Source organism: Cydia pomonella, unplaced genomic scaffold (assembly GCF_033807575.1).
Source record: "Cydia pomonella isolate Wapato2018A unplaced genomic scaffold, ilCydPomo1 PGA_scaffold_205, whole genome shotgun sequence".
Lineage (NCBI taxonomy): Eukaryota > Metazoa > Arthropoda > Insecta > Lepidoptera > Tortricidae > Cydia > Cydia pomonella.
In genome coordinates, this window is record NW_026907845.1 from 143,274 (window position 1) to 161,850 (window position 18,577).

Below are 18,577 nucleotides of genomic sequence, written 5' to 3' on the forward strand. Positions count from 1 at the left end.
TCCATTCAGCTACTTGCAAATACATCACATTCCGGTGCTGATGCGAGGAGAGCGCGGATTGTTTACTCTCCGTAGCAAACGAAACACAACTGTAACCGTCGCACTAATATGTTAGAGTAATAGAGAGAGATGACTGCGTTACGGAGCGTTAACGATTGGCATTTTAGCACCCTGATAACGCAACCCAAGATCCTTATGAGACGAAAACTATATAAAAAAAATCTAGCAGAATCGGCCTTACGGTAATATAATCAAAGTAAATCAGTTAGAAATTTACGCGTGCCAGCGATTTCCTTTCTAAAATTAAATTAACAACAGAAATAGATTCTTTGAAATCAAATTCTACTAATATTTTACACGTGAATGTTGGTATGTTTTTTCTACCACCATGCAACACAGAGTCAGATTTCGGACCAAGCTGAAGCATAAATATAATAGTGATGTTGAGTGAAATTGCATACGCCAAAAGACCAGTCGGACGCCCAATGCTTCGCTTTAAGGATTCCTGCAAGCGGGACATGTTGTCCTTCGGCATCGACCCGAACACCTGGGAAACGGAAGCCCTTAAAAGAGGGGAATGGCGTAACCTTCTACATGACGGCATAGCGAAGCATGATGAAGTCTGGCTCGATGATTTAAAGCAGAAAAGACTTCGGACTGCACAGGAACCATCAACAGATTCGCGCTTCACCTGCGATCTTTGTGGCAGAAAGTGCCGTGCTGCGATTGGGCTTTACAGTCACAGGAAAAGATGTGCCGCACCTCCGATCTCCGACGGCGCACGGACCTCTTCTTCTTCTTCTTAATAACCTGTCGCTGCAACAATCATCTGTCAAGATGCTGTGGCCAATGATGATGGGGTCAAGCCGGAAATAGTAGCTCAGCTCGAACAGTGGCTCAGTCGCACAAATATCGCCTCTCTTATATTGAAATCAGGTTGAGTGAGCCACCGTCCCGGCATTTCCTACCGAGCTACTGTACCCTCCTTGACTGTTTTACAGCGCGACATTACTGTCGACTGGTAATTTTATCGAGACATTTAATTTGACGTTTCCTGCACTGATACAGATTGGCAGTATTACTGTTTGTAGCAGTATACAGTGTGTATTTTTGATATAACTGCAAACTTAAACTAGACGTATTAGGTTTTGGTGCTATAAACAATTCTGAAAGACTATTTTCAAAGAACATAATTTATTTTGTAATTTTTTCGAGCGGCTATATATTTCACCACTTTCCCGAATGAAGGATGGCTGAGATACACGTCATACTCGTGAACGGGTGCTGTTTATGGAGACCGGTCTGTTTAAGCTTACACGGGCTACATGTTATAAGTATCTAACTTTAGTTTTGAGTGGCATTAACGTGAGACACTTCATTCGGTTCTTGTCTGATTTAATTTTTTGTCTTTTAATTATTTATATAAGAATTCAAGCCTTGGAGACCCTCTACATCTCTAAGGATAATTTAATATCTTTTTTTATATTTTATCTCTGAGACTTAGAGACTGTCCCTCAGCCGCCGGCCCAAATTCCTCACAAAGTCCCTGGCCTCCACACCCCAAGGTCCCGCAGTCTCGACTGCAACTGGCACAAAGTCGTATATTGGTTCCAAGGCAGAGTACTCGGCATGCTTCATTTTGGCGGCATACTCCGCGGCTGTCCCAGCAGACCTGATAGTGAGACTCAAGTGGGACGGTGGAAATGTACTTACGCACGTCGCATTCCACAAGAGGCATCGACCCTTCTGCCATGGAACCAATGTCATAGCATCATGCCTCTTGCCATCCGTGCGGCACAACCCTGGAGGCTTCAAAACGCAAGGAATATTGGCCGACACCAAAGCCCTGCGCGGACTACTTTTTTTTTATTTTATAGGACATAATTACACAAAAGTCCCACAGTAAGCTCAATAAGGCTTGTGTTGAGGGTACTTAGACAACGATATATATATAATATATAAATATTTATATATACAGTTCAATAGACGTGCTCTTAATTCAACAATATTCATTCTTCTTATTCTTAAACTTAGCAAACCTCTGCTTCACCCCTCCCTCTGGAGTTGCAGGCGTCCAAAGGCTACGGTGACTGCTTACCATCAGGCGGGCCGTATGCTTGCTTGCCACCGTCGTGGTATATTTTTTTTTTTTATAAATACTTAAATACATAGAAAACACCCATGACTCAGGAACAAATATCCATGCTCATCACACAAATACATGCCCTACCAGGATTTGAACCCGGGACCATCAGCTTCGTAGGCAGGGTCACTACCCACTAGGCCAAACCGGTCGTCCAAATACGGCCGTACTTTATGCTATAACTGTACTTACTTCTGTTGTTTGTACAATAAAGAAAATAATAAATAAATAAATATTATAGGACATTATTACACAAATTGACTAAGTCCCACAGTAAGCTCAATAAGGCTTGTGTTGAGGGCACATAGACAACGATATATATAATATATAAATATTTATAAATACTTAAATACATAAAAAACACCCATGACTCAGGAACAAATATCCATGCTCATCACACGAATAAATGCCCTTACCAGGATTTGAACCCGGGACCATCGGCTTCATAGGCAGGGTCACTACCCACTAGGCCAAACCGGTCGTCCAAATACGGCCGTACTTTATACTATTACTGTACTTACTTCTGTGCCCCTAGTGTAAATTTAGTCGATAGCGAAACGTGATGTACGCGTTTGCGTTAAGTCTCATTTTGTATGGGTTTTTGAACAGCGCGCCAAGCGGGACGTTTTGGAAAGTCAAAAAATCTCATACAAAATGACACTTAACACAAACGCGTACGTAACGTTTCGCTGTCGAAAATATTTACACTAGGGGTACTGTTGTTTGTCCAATAAAGAAAATAAAATAAAGAAGGTGACGCAGTAGAAGTCGCGAGCAGAAGTTAGTATGGAATAAATTAATCTACTATCATGTTTATTGAGAGGATGTTTACCCAATCCAATTAGTTCACGAATCCGCTTTAGTGACAATGACAAGTATATTACTAGCCAAGGGTAAAATTATTTACATTCTTAGGGCCACTTGCGCGTTCCAAGGTTAGGCAACTGACGGCCTGATTCGAACTTTAAGATACATGAAATATTAGGTCTAGATACGATATTTCTTCAAACAAAAACGTCACTTTTGACACATACGAATGTCAATGTCAAAACTGGTGGTAGCGGTACTAGAGACAGGTAAAACCTATACTGTAAGGAATGGTTCCGGTACTGAGTTTGTATAGCGAGAACCAGAAATTCCCAGTTTCAGTATTGAAATTGAAAACCAGTACCGCAGTTCCAATAATAAATATTATAGAACATTATTACACAAATTGACTAACTCCCACAGTAAGCTCAATAAGGCTTGTGTTGAGGGTACTTAGACGACGATATATATAATATATAAATATTTATAAATACTTAAATACATATTAAAACACCCATGACTCAGGAACAAATATCCATGCTCAACGCAAGAATATTCAAAATTCAAAAATTTATTCTGCAAGTAGGCCTCAAGGGCTCTTTTACAAGTCAATACAATATTTATAGTAACATCATATAGTGACAAGGAAAAATACATAAAAACATTTATAAATACAACAGCCAATACCTGGGTAAACGTTACATTATAATAATCTTAAAATAAATAATTACTACAATACAATAGAGATGTATAGTCTCTATGGTTAAAAATACATTAAATCTGGAGATGTAAAAGGTCCCCAATGTCAGAGTACTAATAAGATTTGGAGGTGTAAAGTCTCTCCAAGTGTCAAAATAAAATTTATACTGAATAAGTAAATTGCGTCTGGTCTGGACTGTTAATAAATGCCCTTACCAGGATTTGAACCCGGGACCATCGGCTTCATAGGCAGGGTCACTACCCACTAGGTCAGACCGATCGTCAAACACGGTATAAAAAAAATTGACAGTTGAAAAGAGCGTACCTATTACGCGAGAAGACGTATATACCTACGTGAACATTGAACAGGTTCTATTGTAATTTATAACCCCATACAAAGTATTCAATCAAGCTATAATTAAAGTAAAATTAAATTAAAGTCATAAGTTCATTAATATATTCTGCCGTCTTCCTAGAAAGCGGTATTATGGAACCACGAGCGGTATTCGAACTACAAAATAGTTATTTGTATTACAAGGGGGTAAAGTTGTTTAACACCTCGTGCGAATATTGATAGTTTACCTAAGCCAGCAAATTCCGCAATAGTGGAATCTTGAGCGTTGCAAGGGTTAAAGAAACCGAATGAAACACCAAATTTTCATTCATTCAACAAAAAATATATCATTCATAATTCAAAATTATATTTTATCATTCAAAATCAATTCTACCAGAAATAACTTAAAATTTGCATGAAATTACTTTGTGCACGATAATGGAATGACATCAGTTAAATGTCATTCTGATGTCAGTTTAAGAGGCTGTCAACACCCAATGTCCTTGAAATTGATGTTACTTAAACAGTTTTTTAAGAAAGACTATTTGTTTTAGTCAAGTAAGAAAAATATATGTTCATATTAATTATATTTCAAAAACCGTGGTTGTACTCGATACATGATTGAACGAAATCGGCTCGATAGAAAATAATTGCAAAGATTGGTCTTAAAATCACAGTTAAACGGTTCTATGTCTTTATTGTTTTGAGTTATGGATCTGCAATTAAAATCACAATTTCAAAACATTTATATCTAAACCGCTGACGAGTAAAATATTACACTAATAATCCACATTTTTTTATTTAAATAATTTTCTTATTATTCCCTTGCCCAGGCCCAGTAACATGCGACAGTGCTATCTCATTTACTCCGATACAAATAGACAGTGTGCGCGCTTTAGGTATTGACAGCCTTTTAAGTCCCAGTCGAAGCTGAGAGATTTCAAAAATGAGTATTGCCAAGTTTCTTGTGCCGGTATTCTCCCCGGGTTGTGGTTTAGGGTTAGAACGTTAGAACCGGTGGGAGCTAGTTAAATTGAAGAATAAACATTTTCATTTACTTTGCGCGGTCGAAGGATTAGTTGCCAAGCGGACCCCAAGCTCCCCTGAGCCGTGGCAAAATGCCGGGACAACCCAAGTATGGAAGGTAGAGTTAAGAGAATAGAATCTCCATATACCAAAAAGTGTCCGACAAAACGGCGCTACAATACCTAGAAAAGTTGAGAAAAAAATCTAATCATAGACAGCGCACTTCACTCCGTCAATAACGCCTAGGTTCTTAGCTACTCTAGCGCTACTCTGGAGAGATTTGGAACTATTATTTATACAGCTGGACACTTTTGCAACAGTTCTGCCTATGGAGATTCTGTTCCTTGCCTCTACCTTCTATAAACCCAAGGAAGATGACGTTGCGCGGGCGATGTCAAAATGATATAAAATTAACGTCAATTTCTGAGTTTGAATCGGGCTGTGTGCATGCAGAAAGCGCATCGTACTTAGCAGCTAATTTACTTAGCAACTTTAGATGCAATTTGAAAGCGTTTCTATTGATACGTTCAGTCTAATTGCAATATATGTAAGCGCATGAACCACGTCAAACCAGTAATAAACTAGCTACAGAGCAGTACGGTTGTTTGCTTTCCGATCCCGCGACATACCATCTGGCGACGAGTCGTTCTACCTACATAGTGCATTTATAAAATTAGATTAATTGATAATGGCTAATTTCGTTGGAAACATAGGAGTTTTTGATCATAAAGTGCAAGAATGGGACGTTTTTCACGGAAGGCTATCGCAGTTTATAAAATTGAACAAGATTTCGGAAGACAGTAAGAGTGCAGTGTTACTAACTCATTTATCGGATGAGTCTTACCGTCTTGTACGGAACCTTGTGCATCCAACCAAACTGGAGGAAAAGTCTTTTGACGAGCTAGTTGAAGTACTCAGTGGGCATTTCACGCCGAAACGATCGACTTTCGCGGATAGGGCCAAGTTTTTTGAAGCAACTAAGTCCGGCTCAGAAAGCAGTCAGGATTGGGCAGCGCGGCTACGAGGCTTAGCCGTCAACTGCGAGTTTGGTGCGGAATTAGACATTTTACTAAGAGATCGTTTCGTACTAGGCTTCAATATGGGACCGGAACGCGATCGTCTATTCGAGAGTGATTCGAAGAAGTTGACGCTGTCTAAAGCACTTGAAATAGCACAGCAGGCGGCGTGCGCGAGGCAGGCGCGCACGGTGGTCGTCAAGGAGGAGCCGGTATACCGCGCGGAGCGCCGCGGCGCCGGCGCGGGCGCCGGTGGCGGCGGCGGCGCGAGCGGCCGCAAAGATGACGACGTCGTCGGGCCGCGGTGTTCAGTGTGCGGGATGAAGAACCACGACGCGGCGAAGTGCAGGTTTCGAAATTACAAGTGCCAAAATTGCGGTCAGAAGGGGCATCTTAAAAAAGTTTGCGGAAATAACAAGTCGAAACTCCATAGTATTGGTGCTGAGTCGTTAGAAGTAGACGAGTGTGAGAACTGTAAGGAGTGCCAAATGTTCCAAATGAGGTACGTAAACTATGTAAATTATGAGCCTTTTAAAGTGTCGGTCAATGTGGGCGATTTAAACTTATCAATGGAATTAGATACGGGTTCTGGTTGTTCCGTGATATCCGAAGAATTTTATCGTGAAAAGTTTCATAAATATAAGTTATGTAAAAATGATTTAAAAATGTGTTTTTATACGGGACACCAGATTTCGCCACTAGGATATTTTATTGCACGTGTAACCTTTGAACACAAAACAGAATTGATTCGGTTTTATGTCGTGACTAATGGAGGGCCGCCGCTTTTGGGCCGTGATTTTATGTCAAAATTTGATCTTTATGTAACATCGAAGCACCATAACATTAATCAACTAAATAATGTCGCAAGCGAAGTGCAAAGTCTTTTAAATCTGTATCCAGACATTTGGGAAGACAAATTAGGTTGTTTTAACAAATTTGAAGTGGAATTAAATTTGAAAGACAATGCAAAACCCAAGTTTTTTAAGCCACGATCAGTACCTTTTGCCCTAAAAGATAGAGTAAGCGCAGAATTGGATAGGTTGGTCGTTTTAGGTATTTTAATACCGGTAAATTATTCAGAATACGCCACCCCGATAGTTCCAGTGTTAAAAGAAAATGGAAAATTGAAGATTGCAGGTGATTTTTCATGTACGCTCAATAAAGATCTTAAAATTGATAAATATCCGTTGCCTAGAATCGAAGAAGTTTTTTCGAGGTTAGGAGGAGGGTTACAATATACTAAAATCGATTTAAGCAACGCATATAATCAATTTAAATTAACAGAAGCATCTCAAAAATTGACTACAATTAATACTCATCGCGGATTGTTTTCATATACTCGTCTTGTGTATGGTCTCGCAAACGCGCCTGCAATATTTCAAAAGGCCATGGAAACGTTACTGTCCGGACTGGAAGGGGTGAGTGTGTGGTTAGATGATGTTTGTATAACGGGGCCTACCAAAGAAATCCATTTAGCGAGGTTACGGGAAGTCTTAAAACGGTTACATGATTCAGGATTACGTTTGCAGAAGGAAAAATGTGCATTTTTCCAAGATCATGTTACCTACTTGGGTTACGTAATTGATAAGAACGGGTTAAGAACGAGTCCTAATAAAGTAGAAGCGATACTTAAGGCTCCCGCGCCAGAAAATGTATTAGGGATTAAAAGGTTTCTTGGCCTAGTTAATTATTATAGGAATTTTATACCGAACGCTTCGGCAGTGTTAAGTCCATTAATTGAGCTATTGCGGAACGGCGTAGAATGGAATTGGGGAGCACGCGAGCAAGCCGCCTTCAACAACATTAAGCGCGAGCTCGCTAGCGACCGAGTACTGGCGCACTTTGACCCGGCGGCGCAAATATCGCTTTCAGTAGATGCTGGTCCGGCCGGTCTTGGCGCAGTCTTGGCTCACCTGGACAGCACAGGTCGCGAGCGCCCGATCGCGTATGCCTCCCGTACGTTAACGGTAAGTGAACGAAATTATAGCCAAATTCAAAAGGAGGCCACGGCGTTGATTTTCGGTATAAAACATTTTCATCAATATTTATATGGACGGCAAACTCCGTTTATATTAAAGACCGACCACAGGCCATTAGTTTCAATTTTTGGTAAAAAAAAATGGAATCTCGGTCACGGCCGCATTACGTTTGCAGCGATATGCAGTTTTGCTATCAGCCTACAACTATACAGTTCAGTATGTAAGCGGGAAAAATAATCAGGTGGCAGATTATTTCTCTCGCTCGCCCTTGCAAGTGCAGAACGATACCGAACGGGAGCAAGACGGAAATAGGTTTTTTCTGTTCTTAGATACTGACGTAAAACCGGTTACGTTCGAGCAAATAAAACAAGCGACGGGCATTGATAAGGTGTTAAGAACAGTAATTAAATATATGAATCACGGGTGGCCTAGAAAGATCACTTGTAGGTCAATTTTACCTTATTTTCAATGTAAGGCCGATTTAGAGGTAATAGACGAATGCTTATTCCGAGGTCATAGAATAGTAATTCCTGGCGTTTTTCGAGAATCATGTTAAATGCATTACATTCATCACATTTTGGGATCGTAAAAACAAAGAACGCAGCTCGCGGTAGAATATGGTGGCCGGGGATCGACGGCGACATCGAGCGCTGGGTCGGCGCATGCAGCGCGTGCGCCGCCGTGCAGCCCGCGCCCCCGCGCGCTCCGCCCGCGCCCTGGCCGCGCCCGCCCGGCCCGTGGCACCGCATACATATTGATTATATGTCTTTTGAGCAAAAGGATTACTTGATCGTGGTTGATGCTTTTTCTAAATGGCTGGAATGTATTTACATGGATAAAGGTACTTCGACTGCTGCCCTTATATTAAAACTTAAACATCTATTTTCAATATTCGGTATTCCGAAGGCGATAGTGTCTGATAATGATGTAAAGATCTGTTCAATGGAATTTAAAATGTTTTGTAAAGTAAACGGTATAGATTATATAACGGCCCCAATTTATCATCCTTGTAGTAATGGCCAAGCGGAGAATTCTGTAAAGACTTGTAAAAAAAATGCTTAAATGTGTATTGCAAACAATGATGGGTGCAAGTCATTACGCCATACAGGAAAAATTGCTGGGTTCTCTGTTTGACTATAGAAATACCATTCATTGTGTAACAGGTCAAACACCGGCTCAATTAATGATTGGGAGAAATTTACGGTCTAGATTGGACCTTGTCTTACCGCAAAATAAGGTTGCTGGCAGTTGTACTCTTGACAATGAATTAAAACGGCCGTGTCGGCATTTTCAGGTGGGAGAAACCGTATGGGCTAGGTGGTTCACGGCTAAAAAAGGTATTTGGAAGATAGGAACAATTGTTCGAATTAAAGGTAACAGAATGTACGAGGTTATATTTACAGAATTCCAAGAAAAATGTTATAGGCATATAGACCAAATTCGTAAATATACTCCGCCGTATAGTGATCAGGATCAAACTGTGCCATATGAACCGCCAAGCCCACACGCAGTTTTAGACGGTCCAACGGACACGGTTAGGGCAGTTCAAGTCCCGGCGGCGGCCACGGCCGACCCCCCGGCGGCGCTAGCGTCGGAGGCCGCGAGCTCGGCCGATACTTCGCCACACTTATTTCCTCCGCCGCTGTCAAATACAGTGCAGACTTCAGAAAGTTCTGAAGGTCAAAGGGGTAGTGGATTTCAAGCTGAGGATGAGGAGTGGGCTGAAGCCTGCGAAGGGGGTGAAGGGGGTACGGTTAGTAACGTAATTACTGATGTTGAGCAGGACGTCCATCCAGCAGGGGTAGATGAGCCGGTGGGGCGTTCCAAAAGGCCCAAAAAGATTGTTAATTATAAGCCTTTCTTTTAATTATTGTTAATTATTTATTATAAGTAAGTGTTACCTGCAATTGTTATATGTACAATTAATACTTGTGTATTGTTTCTAGGTTTCAGAATTAATGGTGGAGGGATGCAATATATGTAAGCGCATGAACCACGTCAAACCAGTAATAAACTAGCTACAGAGCAGTACGGTTGTTTGCTTTCCGATCCCGCGACATACCACTAATACATTATTTATTAGGTAATTTTGCACGAGGCGGCGCAGAGAGCTATTATGTATGCTACGAAATAGTGGCATAGTAATTTAAAGCGTGTTGTGTTCGTAATAGTTTGTATTGTGTTGCTAAATTTTGTGAATGTTGCTTTAACTTAAATATACACAACAGACCCATAGACAATTAATAGCTATATTATCATAAAACTAAGCCTAAATTAGCCTGAGGCATTGTTCCCAGGACACTGGCCGCGTTCTATTAATTGTGTATGTTAAATTAAACCATTTTGACAACAGACCCATAGTAGATATAATGTCAAATAAACTTCCCGGCTTGGTTTGATGAAATCAGAGATGGAATGAATATAGTTCACCTAATATTCGTTCAACTATGGTAAAAAAAAATCCTGGCTCGTAGCAATGAGTTTTTCGGAACTGAAGTACGAAATATCATTCGATATTTACCACTAGCTTTTCGATGAAGGAAAACATCGTGAGGAAACCTGCATACATTTGCGAAGGAATTCAAAGGTGTATGTGAAGTCCCCAATCCGCATTGGGCTAGCGTGGGGACTATAGCCCGAGCCCTCTCGCGCATGAGAGGAGGCCTGTGCCCAACAGTGGGACGTATATAGGCTATATTATTTTATTTATTTATTATTTATGGTAAATAATCGTATTAATTCGTTCAATAAACTTAGGTTGTTTGTGTAAAATTGTCTCATTTACCTATATATTTATTTATTTCTATTAACTATTTATTTATTTATTTTATTTATTTAAACTTTATTGCACAATACATGAAGAGTACAAATGGCGGACTTAATGCCAGAAGGCATTCTCTACCAGTCAACCATGAGCCAAACCGAAAGATCCTAATTGGTGCAGGGTCAGAATACAGAGTAAAATGACAAAAAAAATATCACAAAATAACCTATATAAAATTATACGTACATAAATAATATGATGCATAAATATAAATACATACATATATAAATATATACCCATTGTGAAACATCATGAGGACGACCTTTGAACCTTGAACTATGTATTCATATATCTTTTTTGCTTGGCTTGAAGAGCAATGGTGAAGAGTACCCACAGTCGTCAAGTCAGAGCAAGAGAGCAAGGAAGAGTAGAAAAATAATTATAAGACCCCTTGATTACCAACCATAGATTATTAAGATGTCATAAGTATGAGTTTTCGGTTTAAAATGAGGTAGCCTCAGATTGGATTCAGATGAGATTCGTTACAAAATCAACCTCATTCTCACTTGACTGGGCTTTTTCAAAACAATCTTTTTTATTGGAGCTCTTCAACATTCTAAAGAAACTGTTCAACTTTTTAAGCTACGGTTTAAACTGTTCCACCTGTCCGTTGTTTAACACTTTAACCGTACTATAACAGTTTTGAATGATTCACGGTTAGTTTCACTAGACTTAAATCGACCGGGATATAAACTGTGATTACCTTTTACATTGTTTTAATGAGCTCCCGATATTTGGACGCAGTTACACGCATCTTGTTCACGGGTAACTGGAGATAGCGGGCGGGTACCGTGAACAAGACGCATGCAACTGCTTCGAAATATCGGGAGCTCAATAAAAACAATATAAAAGGTAATCACGGTTTATATCCCGGTCGATTTAAGTCTAGCGTTCATACAAGGTGCCCGTGAGCATTGCGAGAGATTTTAACGGTGCATTCCTGATGGCAACAGAAGCAAAAAATGTTATATGACTTTTTGTGAAATTTCGACAAAAGAAAAATATTTCTTTTTGTTTTTTTTTTCCCCTTTTTTTGAACACTACTGTACATAAAACGTAATTTTTATTGATAAACACATAACCTAAAATTAACTATGTCCAGACTAGACCTCAAAGTGGCAATACCGCAGTCAAAAATGTGTTTTGTACCGACTTATGGTGAAAGAATGATTTCGAAAAACATTTAATTATCTCTGAAACTAGGCCTAAACCAGAAAATTTTATATGACATTTTAGTTTCTAAATATTACCAGGAATGCACCGTTAAAATCTCTCGCAATGCTCACGGGCACCTTGTATATATAATGATAATTAAAACCAAAACACAATTAGTTCAAAATCAATTTCCGCACAAACTGTATACACGTACACAAGTTACACATCGAACACGAACTAATTAAGCAATTAATGGCCAAAAATCCTAACTTCACTCGGGTCGATACCCGGCTATGCCCGGGCATACCCGGGTAAAGTCGGGCATGTTTGACGACACCTAATTTAGGTAAGTGTAGGTGCCCATCTGGGGTGATCGGGTAATATAGCGAGTATAAATAGGGGTATGCACGGGTTAAGGGTATGCTTATAATTTGTGGACCCGGGTATGTCATTAAACTACGTCCAAAAGAGAGGTATGGGCACTGAGAATATGCCATCTCGCTTTATGTGGTAGGTCACAGCACCGCTTATCGCAAAAAAAAACGAACTTAGAAAGTAAAATGCTTTAGTGCAGTAACGTATCACTTGCACACGTCATAGAACAAAAATGACCCTCTTTTAAAGCATGTGAAATGAAAACGAATAACTAATAGCATTGGTTGTAATCCATCCGAATCTAGCGGCTGTGTGTGTTAGAGTGACACACTAAAGTTTTCATATGGACCATATTAATTGTGAATGAGCATTGAGCAGTCATGATATCCGGTCTTATAGTCGGGTCCGGACACCTGTGCCCGGGTAAGTTACCGCCCCACGGTATCCGGGTCTGTAATTAACACCCTCTTTAGTGGCAATTCATACGAATTACCTAAATGTTACCGGGCTTGTAGGAATTGACCCTACACACATTGCAAGTTGCAATAAAAGCTTGTAAACAGCATAAAACGGGAAGCTCGCCGAGCCGCCGACTCAATATGAAATCAGCTATGAATCTCAGAATTCTGTCCAAATTCTTCATCCTTCACAGTCGTTTTTTGGTCCCCATATTGTATAATATTGTGTGAATTCGTATATCGTGGAATACGAGGGGTTAAACTCTCAAAGTTTAGAAACAAAAACATTTAAATTCACCAGAAGCGTATCTTCACGCGCCGTTAACGGCCGGCGCGCGCGTAAATCGGCGAAGGCGTAAATATCGGCGCACGCATAAATTCGCCCGCGTACGTGCAACCTACAATCTAATGTGTCTATAAAAAGGACAGGGAGGCATTCGGGTTTCACAGATCCGTTAAGGTACCTTTCGGATTCCGGCCACATTAGCATTACTGCTGATTTGCTTCGCGATATTCTTGCCAACTGCATTGCTGCCCGGAATTTTACATTTGCGGCAGCAATATATTCGCCAGCAATGTCGCACTGCATTAGTAATGCTTGTGTAGTCTGAATCCGAATGGTACCTTTTCTGTTGCAACGTTACTGTATCTCGAGCTCCTTGATTAATTGTGTGATATTCGTTGCTAGATTAGTTACTTTTGCCAACACCCGAATGTCACCTTTATTGATTTTATTTCTATATTTAGCCTCTTTTAATCACATTCATAGATAAATAAGTGCGATTGTATCACTGAGAGTAATATCACATCAATATCTATTTTGTAATTTCTGAATTCCGCTCGTTGTTATGGAAAGTGATTTTCAAGATACAAGCTATGTTTTGAATTATTTATTCGTAGATGCTTTAACAATTTTGTCGCTTTTACTATTGAATGAGATGTTTCAGGGTAAAGTGTTTTCGTAATCATGTTTCTAAAAGTTATGGAACGTATGCACAAGAAATAAAGTAACAATTTTTTATAGTCTTCCGAACTTTAGTACCTATGTTTTGTACGAATCTATGCGCCTATTCAAATTATCAAGTAAATTTACCAATCGAATGATTGAGACTAGACATGGGCCGACTATTCGGTACGGTCAGCATATTCGGTAAGTTTTTCAACTTTCGTATTCAGCTACAGTGCCGAATATGTGACAAATATCCTATTATCCTAATTAGTTTTCAAGCGGACCCCAGGCTCCCATGAGTCGTGGCAAAATGCCGGAACAAAGCGAGGAAGAAGGATAAAATATCCTACGAGAAATGCTTTCTCTTTTTGTCTCTGTCTTTTATAATTTTAAATTTTGTGTTTGTGCTGACGAGTAAATTATTTATATTCTATTCTATTGAAATAAGTTGTATTTTTATGTTTGTCTGGTAAATAAGCTCCTCCAAAACATTTAAGTTCCTCTCTGCCTCTTTCTGTTTTCATTAGTTGGCGAGAGTTGATGTTTGCGAGTCTCTTGTCTTATGATCAGTAGGGCTAAGATGGTCTGCTGTTTATCATTTGTCACCATGCACGTCACGTTCTAACAAGTATGTAAGTGCGAAAGTGACGGGTATAGTGACAAGCGATAAAAATGGAACCATACTGCCACTGCTGTATATTTTTAGGGAGTTATCTAAAAAGCGGTTACTCTTTAATGCTAATTGAAGCGTTTTCAAAGGGCTTCATACAATGTTTTGGACAGAGAAGCATGGCGGTCTTCGAAGGCGAAGATACACTTCGGGTCGCTGCGCCACAGCAGTAAGTAAGTTATTACAATGTTAGAGATCAACCAAATAGTTTGGCGGATTATCCGGGGTGGGGGATTTGAAACGAAGATTCGGCCGAATATTCGTATTTGGCAAACTTGATATTCGGCCAGTCTCTCACTACAGATAATATTACAAGCCGAATCAATGGATGTAATTGGAATACAGCTTATGCATTATTAATTGCAGATGAGCAATATATTATTGCTATTAGTCTAATCACCTTAATGGTGTATGCAATTCGATACATATTTATGTCTGTAGTTTGTATAGTTACCTACTCAGATACACCGGGGGTGTCCAAAATCCAACAATAATATCGAAATAGATGTGTATATACATAAATAATTTGTCTGAATGTTTTTCTAAAGATCATATGCATTATACAGATTGGCCCAAAAATATGTACCGTAAAACCACCCAACTAAAGTCCAAAGCTCCCACCTATGGTCCACAAATAAACTCATTTTTTCTCGTTCAGGTGTGTTTTTTGTAGTTCTAAGGCAAAGTATGTTTATAAATGGAAGGTAAAACTAGGAGTAAACCAAAAGGAACATTGATATAGATACTTAATTTCCTTTTGAACTTGTGGACCATAGTTGCAGTATTGGACTATAGTTGGGTAGTTTTACGGTACGTTAACAGCAGTGTTTCCATATTGTTGATAATATCGACAAAAGTTTTTCATTTGTGCATCCAGGTAAAGAAGTTATTCTCAAGATAATACGTTTTGTTTTAGAATGATTGTATTTATTCGTTTTCATTTTTAAATACATTTTGTAAACAATGATGGTGTAACAAAAATCTTCCTAAAATATATATCTGTAAGGGATATAATACCTCATAAACTATCCCGTTATTTTTGTTTGATAATTTCAGTAGTCACAGGTATTCTATCGTCAGGAAAGTGGAGATAAATGATGATTACAAATAACAGCTACTAATTGCAATAAAGATTGATTAAATGAACGATGTTCCTGAACGAGTCACATGCGGCAATCAAATTCACGTCTCATCTGCATACATTTAAGCTTCATAAAGTCTAAGACTTCATTTCCTCCTATGCTGACATCGGTCGAGTATACCGTTGATCGCGTATGACAAAGAGAGGCTTCATTTTCTCTTACGCTGATATCGGTCGAGCATACAAATAATATGAGCACAGCGACCCTGATGACGTCACACGTACGTAAAGCCAATCGGTCAGTTTTGCACTGGACGCGCGATCGGTGATGTAATGATGTTGGTCAATAGCAGTTCGCTCGTCAGCACACCGACGCACGCGGCGCTGACGAGCGAGACCGACGCGCGCCGTCAGCGGCGCAAAGCAATAAATCTGCCGCGGACGTGAGTGTCACTGTGCATAGAACATTGCGTTATTCAGTTAACATCCTCAGAATGTTTTTTTTTATTATTATTATTAGTTACACACAACCATCGTTACAGGATATCCTAATTCAACAGTATGGAATTTGACAAATAAAATAATTACATAGGTATATAGTAAATAGATTAAGTATTACAAACTACAGTAACACAATACATACAGCGTGGCCCTTGTGAATTCGCTCAAAGAACAAAGAAACAAATCTAACTCGATCGCTACTCGTCTAAGTGTCTGAATTGCGCGCGTAAAGGGGGCCTGGCGAAGGAGTTGCGTTCGAGCGCGCGGCTCGGCCAGCAGGCTCGGCCGCCGCCGTCGCCACACATACCGATCTGATACGTTCAAACGCACCTCTGCCAGGACTCCAGGGTTGCACAACTTGCCTTGTAACAACTTAAATATATATGAAGCTAGCCCCAGTTCCCTTCTAACTTCTAGTTTATTGTATCCTACCATTCCTAACACGAACAATGTAGGATATAATTTTAAATATATAAACCTAATAAATTTATTTTGAATACGTTCCAACATTAGCCTATATTTGGCCTCGTGTGGACTCCAGATGGCCGCATTACCTTCTAAATGTTGTTGAGGCTACCGAGACATTGCAGTGCATCCCGTATGTTTGCAGAGGCGCGGACAGATGACAAAAATAGTTGGATCGCTGCTGAAACGTATGCGGGGCAGCAGCAACGACCTTCGGAGGGCGTTGGCGGAGCGCCTCGACTCTCCTCTCGCTCGCTACTGGGTTGAAGTGGTGATTGGCAGGGCCAAGTAGATCAGATTGTTTGACTTGCTTGTGTGTAATATAATATATTTCGTTTTAATTTTATATTGTCTGTTATTTTATTTTTTGTGTTGTACAATTAACATAGTTATTAAGATTAACTAACAAGCTATATGGATCTACTTGGTCTGAAATAAATGATTTATTTATTTATTCGTACGCTAAGCCGATGTCAGCGGTCAGCGTAGGAGGAAATCAAGTCCTAATATTTTCTTTTTTTTCTATTTATTTAGAAACAAACAGTCATACACAATTTTTGGTCAAAACTTATAGACAAAAAATAGACCTATAGTTTCATATGTAGAAATAAAATATAAACAGGTCCGTGGCTATTACAATAAACAAAAATACTTAAATGTGTATTTTATAATAACAAATGCTTGAAATATGTAAATCAGTGATTTGATCCGTCTGTAGAAAATACGTTACATATACATCGTAGTACATTACATTTAAGCAAATAACAAATTCCAGTTATAATCAATATTTCAATGCATTCTTAAGTTGTGTTAGTGAACAGTTAAAAATGTCTAAATCATTAAGTTTATGATTCTAATTAAAAAGTTTACATGCGCGTTTGATAAATACATTCCCACCGTAACCAGTCCTGCTGAATGGAATAAAAAATAAGTTTCTTTTACGACAGCAGCGCTCACGTCTTAATAATATTCGTTTATCACGTTATACCCCACTCTCGCAGTTACTCACTAGTTGGAATGTGACAAACGATAAAACCTCAGGTTAACTGTTTACATTAATTTATCTTCAGTTGGCGGGACACCCTGTATACAAAATGTAATTATTCAACTTGAGTAGCGCAACCACTTGACATCTAATCATATTATGATGTAATTAATCACAAGCACGTGCTTACTCAAGATTATAGTTATTCTCCGTAATTGTGTGGCACAAGGTTACTTTGCCAGCCTAAGCCGGCAATGTTATATAAAAAAATTTCACCCACACTTTACGTGTAGGGGAGGTACCCTAAAAAAAAAATAGATTTTATTGTACGACTTTGTCGGCTTTATTGATTTATATATCCATGCCAAATTTCAGCTTTCTAGCACTAACGACCACGGAGCAAAGCCTCGGACAGACAGACAGACAGACAGACGGACATGGCGAAACTATAAGGGTTCCTAGTTGACTACGGAACCCTAAAAATGGATTACCTACTAGTATTATTTAGAAAAGGGGTGTTCTGTTCTTAGGTCTAGTTCTGTTTTAATGACGATACATAGTTACTATACGATAGTCCTTAATGCTGAAAGACTATACTTATGACTAATTTACAAACTAAATCCTCAACAAAGTATTTTTCTATTTGGTGTACATTTTGGCATAAGTAATTAAATAAATAAATATTATACATTCTTACACAAATTGACTAAGTCCCACGGTAAGCTAAGAAGGCTTGTGTGTTGGGTTCTCAAATAACGATATACATAACATATAAATACTTTAATACATAGAAAAAAATATCTGTGCGCATCCCACAAATAAATGCCCTTACCGGGATTCCCCAGGACCATCGGCTTCATAGGCAGGGTCGCTACCCACTAGGCCACACCGGTCGTCAAAGTTATGTGTTGACCGATCTTTTTTGCACTAAGCATCTTAATATCTGTATGATCGTAATGTATCGTCGTAACATGTTTAAAATAACGCTATCAATATATAAGTCGATATATAAGCTCTCATAGCCCAATACTGCCTCGGAAAGCAAAACCTAGTTACGAGCATAGATAATATTTACTAATCAAAAATATCTACACAGATTCCACCTTATCA

At 39.2% G+C, this 18,577-nt stretch overlaps 1 protein-coding gene across 1 annotated transcript; it reads left to right on the forward strand.

Moving 5' to 3' along the window:
• The first annotated feature begins 5,550 nt into the window (after positions 1–5,550).
• LOC133533800 (uncharacterized) lies at positions 5,551–10,072 on the forward strand. Its single transcript, XM_061872851.1, has 2 exons — positions 5,551–6,527; positions 9,951–10,072. Exons 1-2 carry the CDS (start codon positions 5,698–5,700, stop codon positions 9,961–9,963), a joined length of 843 nt encoding a protein of 280 aa, XP_061728835.1. The 5' UTR covers positions 5,551–5,697; the 3' UTR covers positions 9,964–10,072.
• Positions 10,073–18,577: the final 8,505 nt, after the last annotated feature.

Coding starts and splice junctions, on each gene's coding strand:
- LOC133533800 (XM_061872851.1), top strand. CDS start 5,698: ATGGCTAATTTCGTTGGAAACATAGGAGTTTTTGATCATAAAGTGCAA.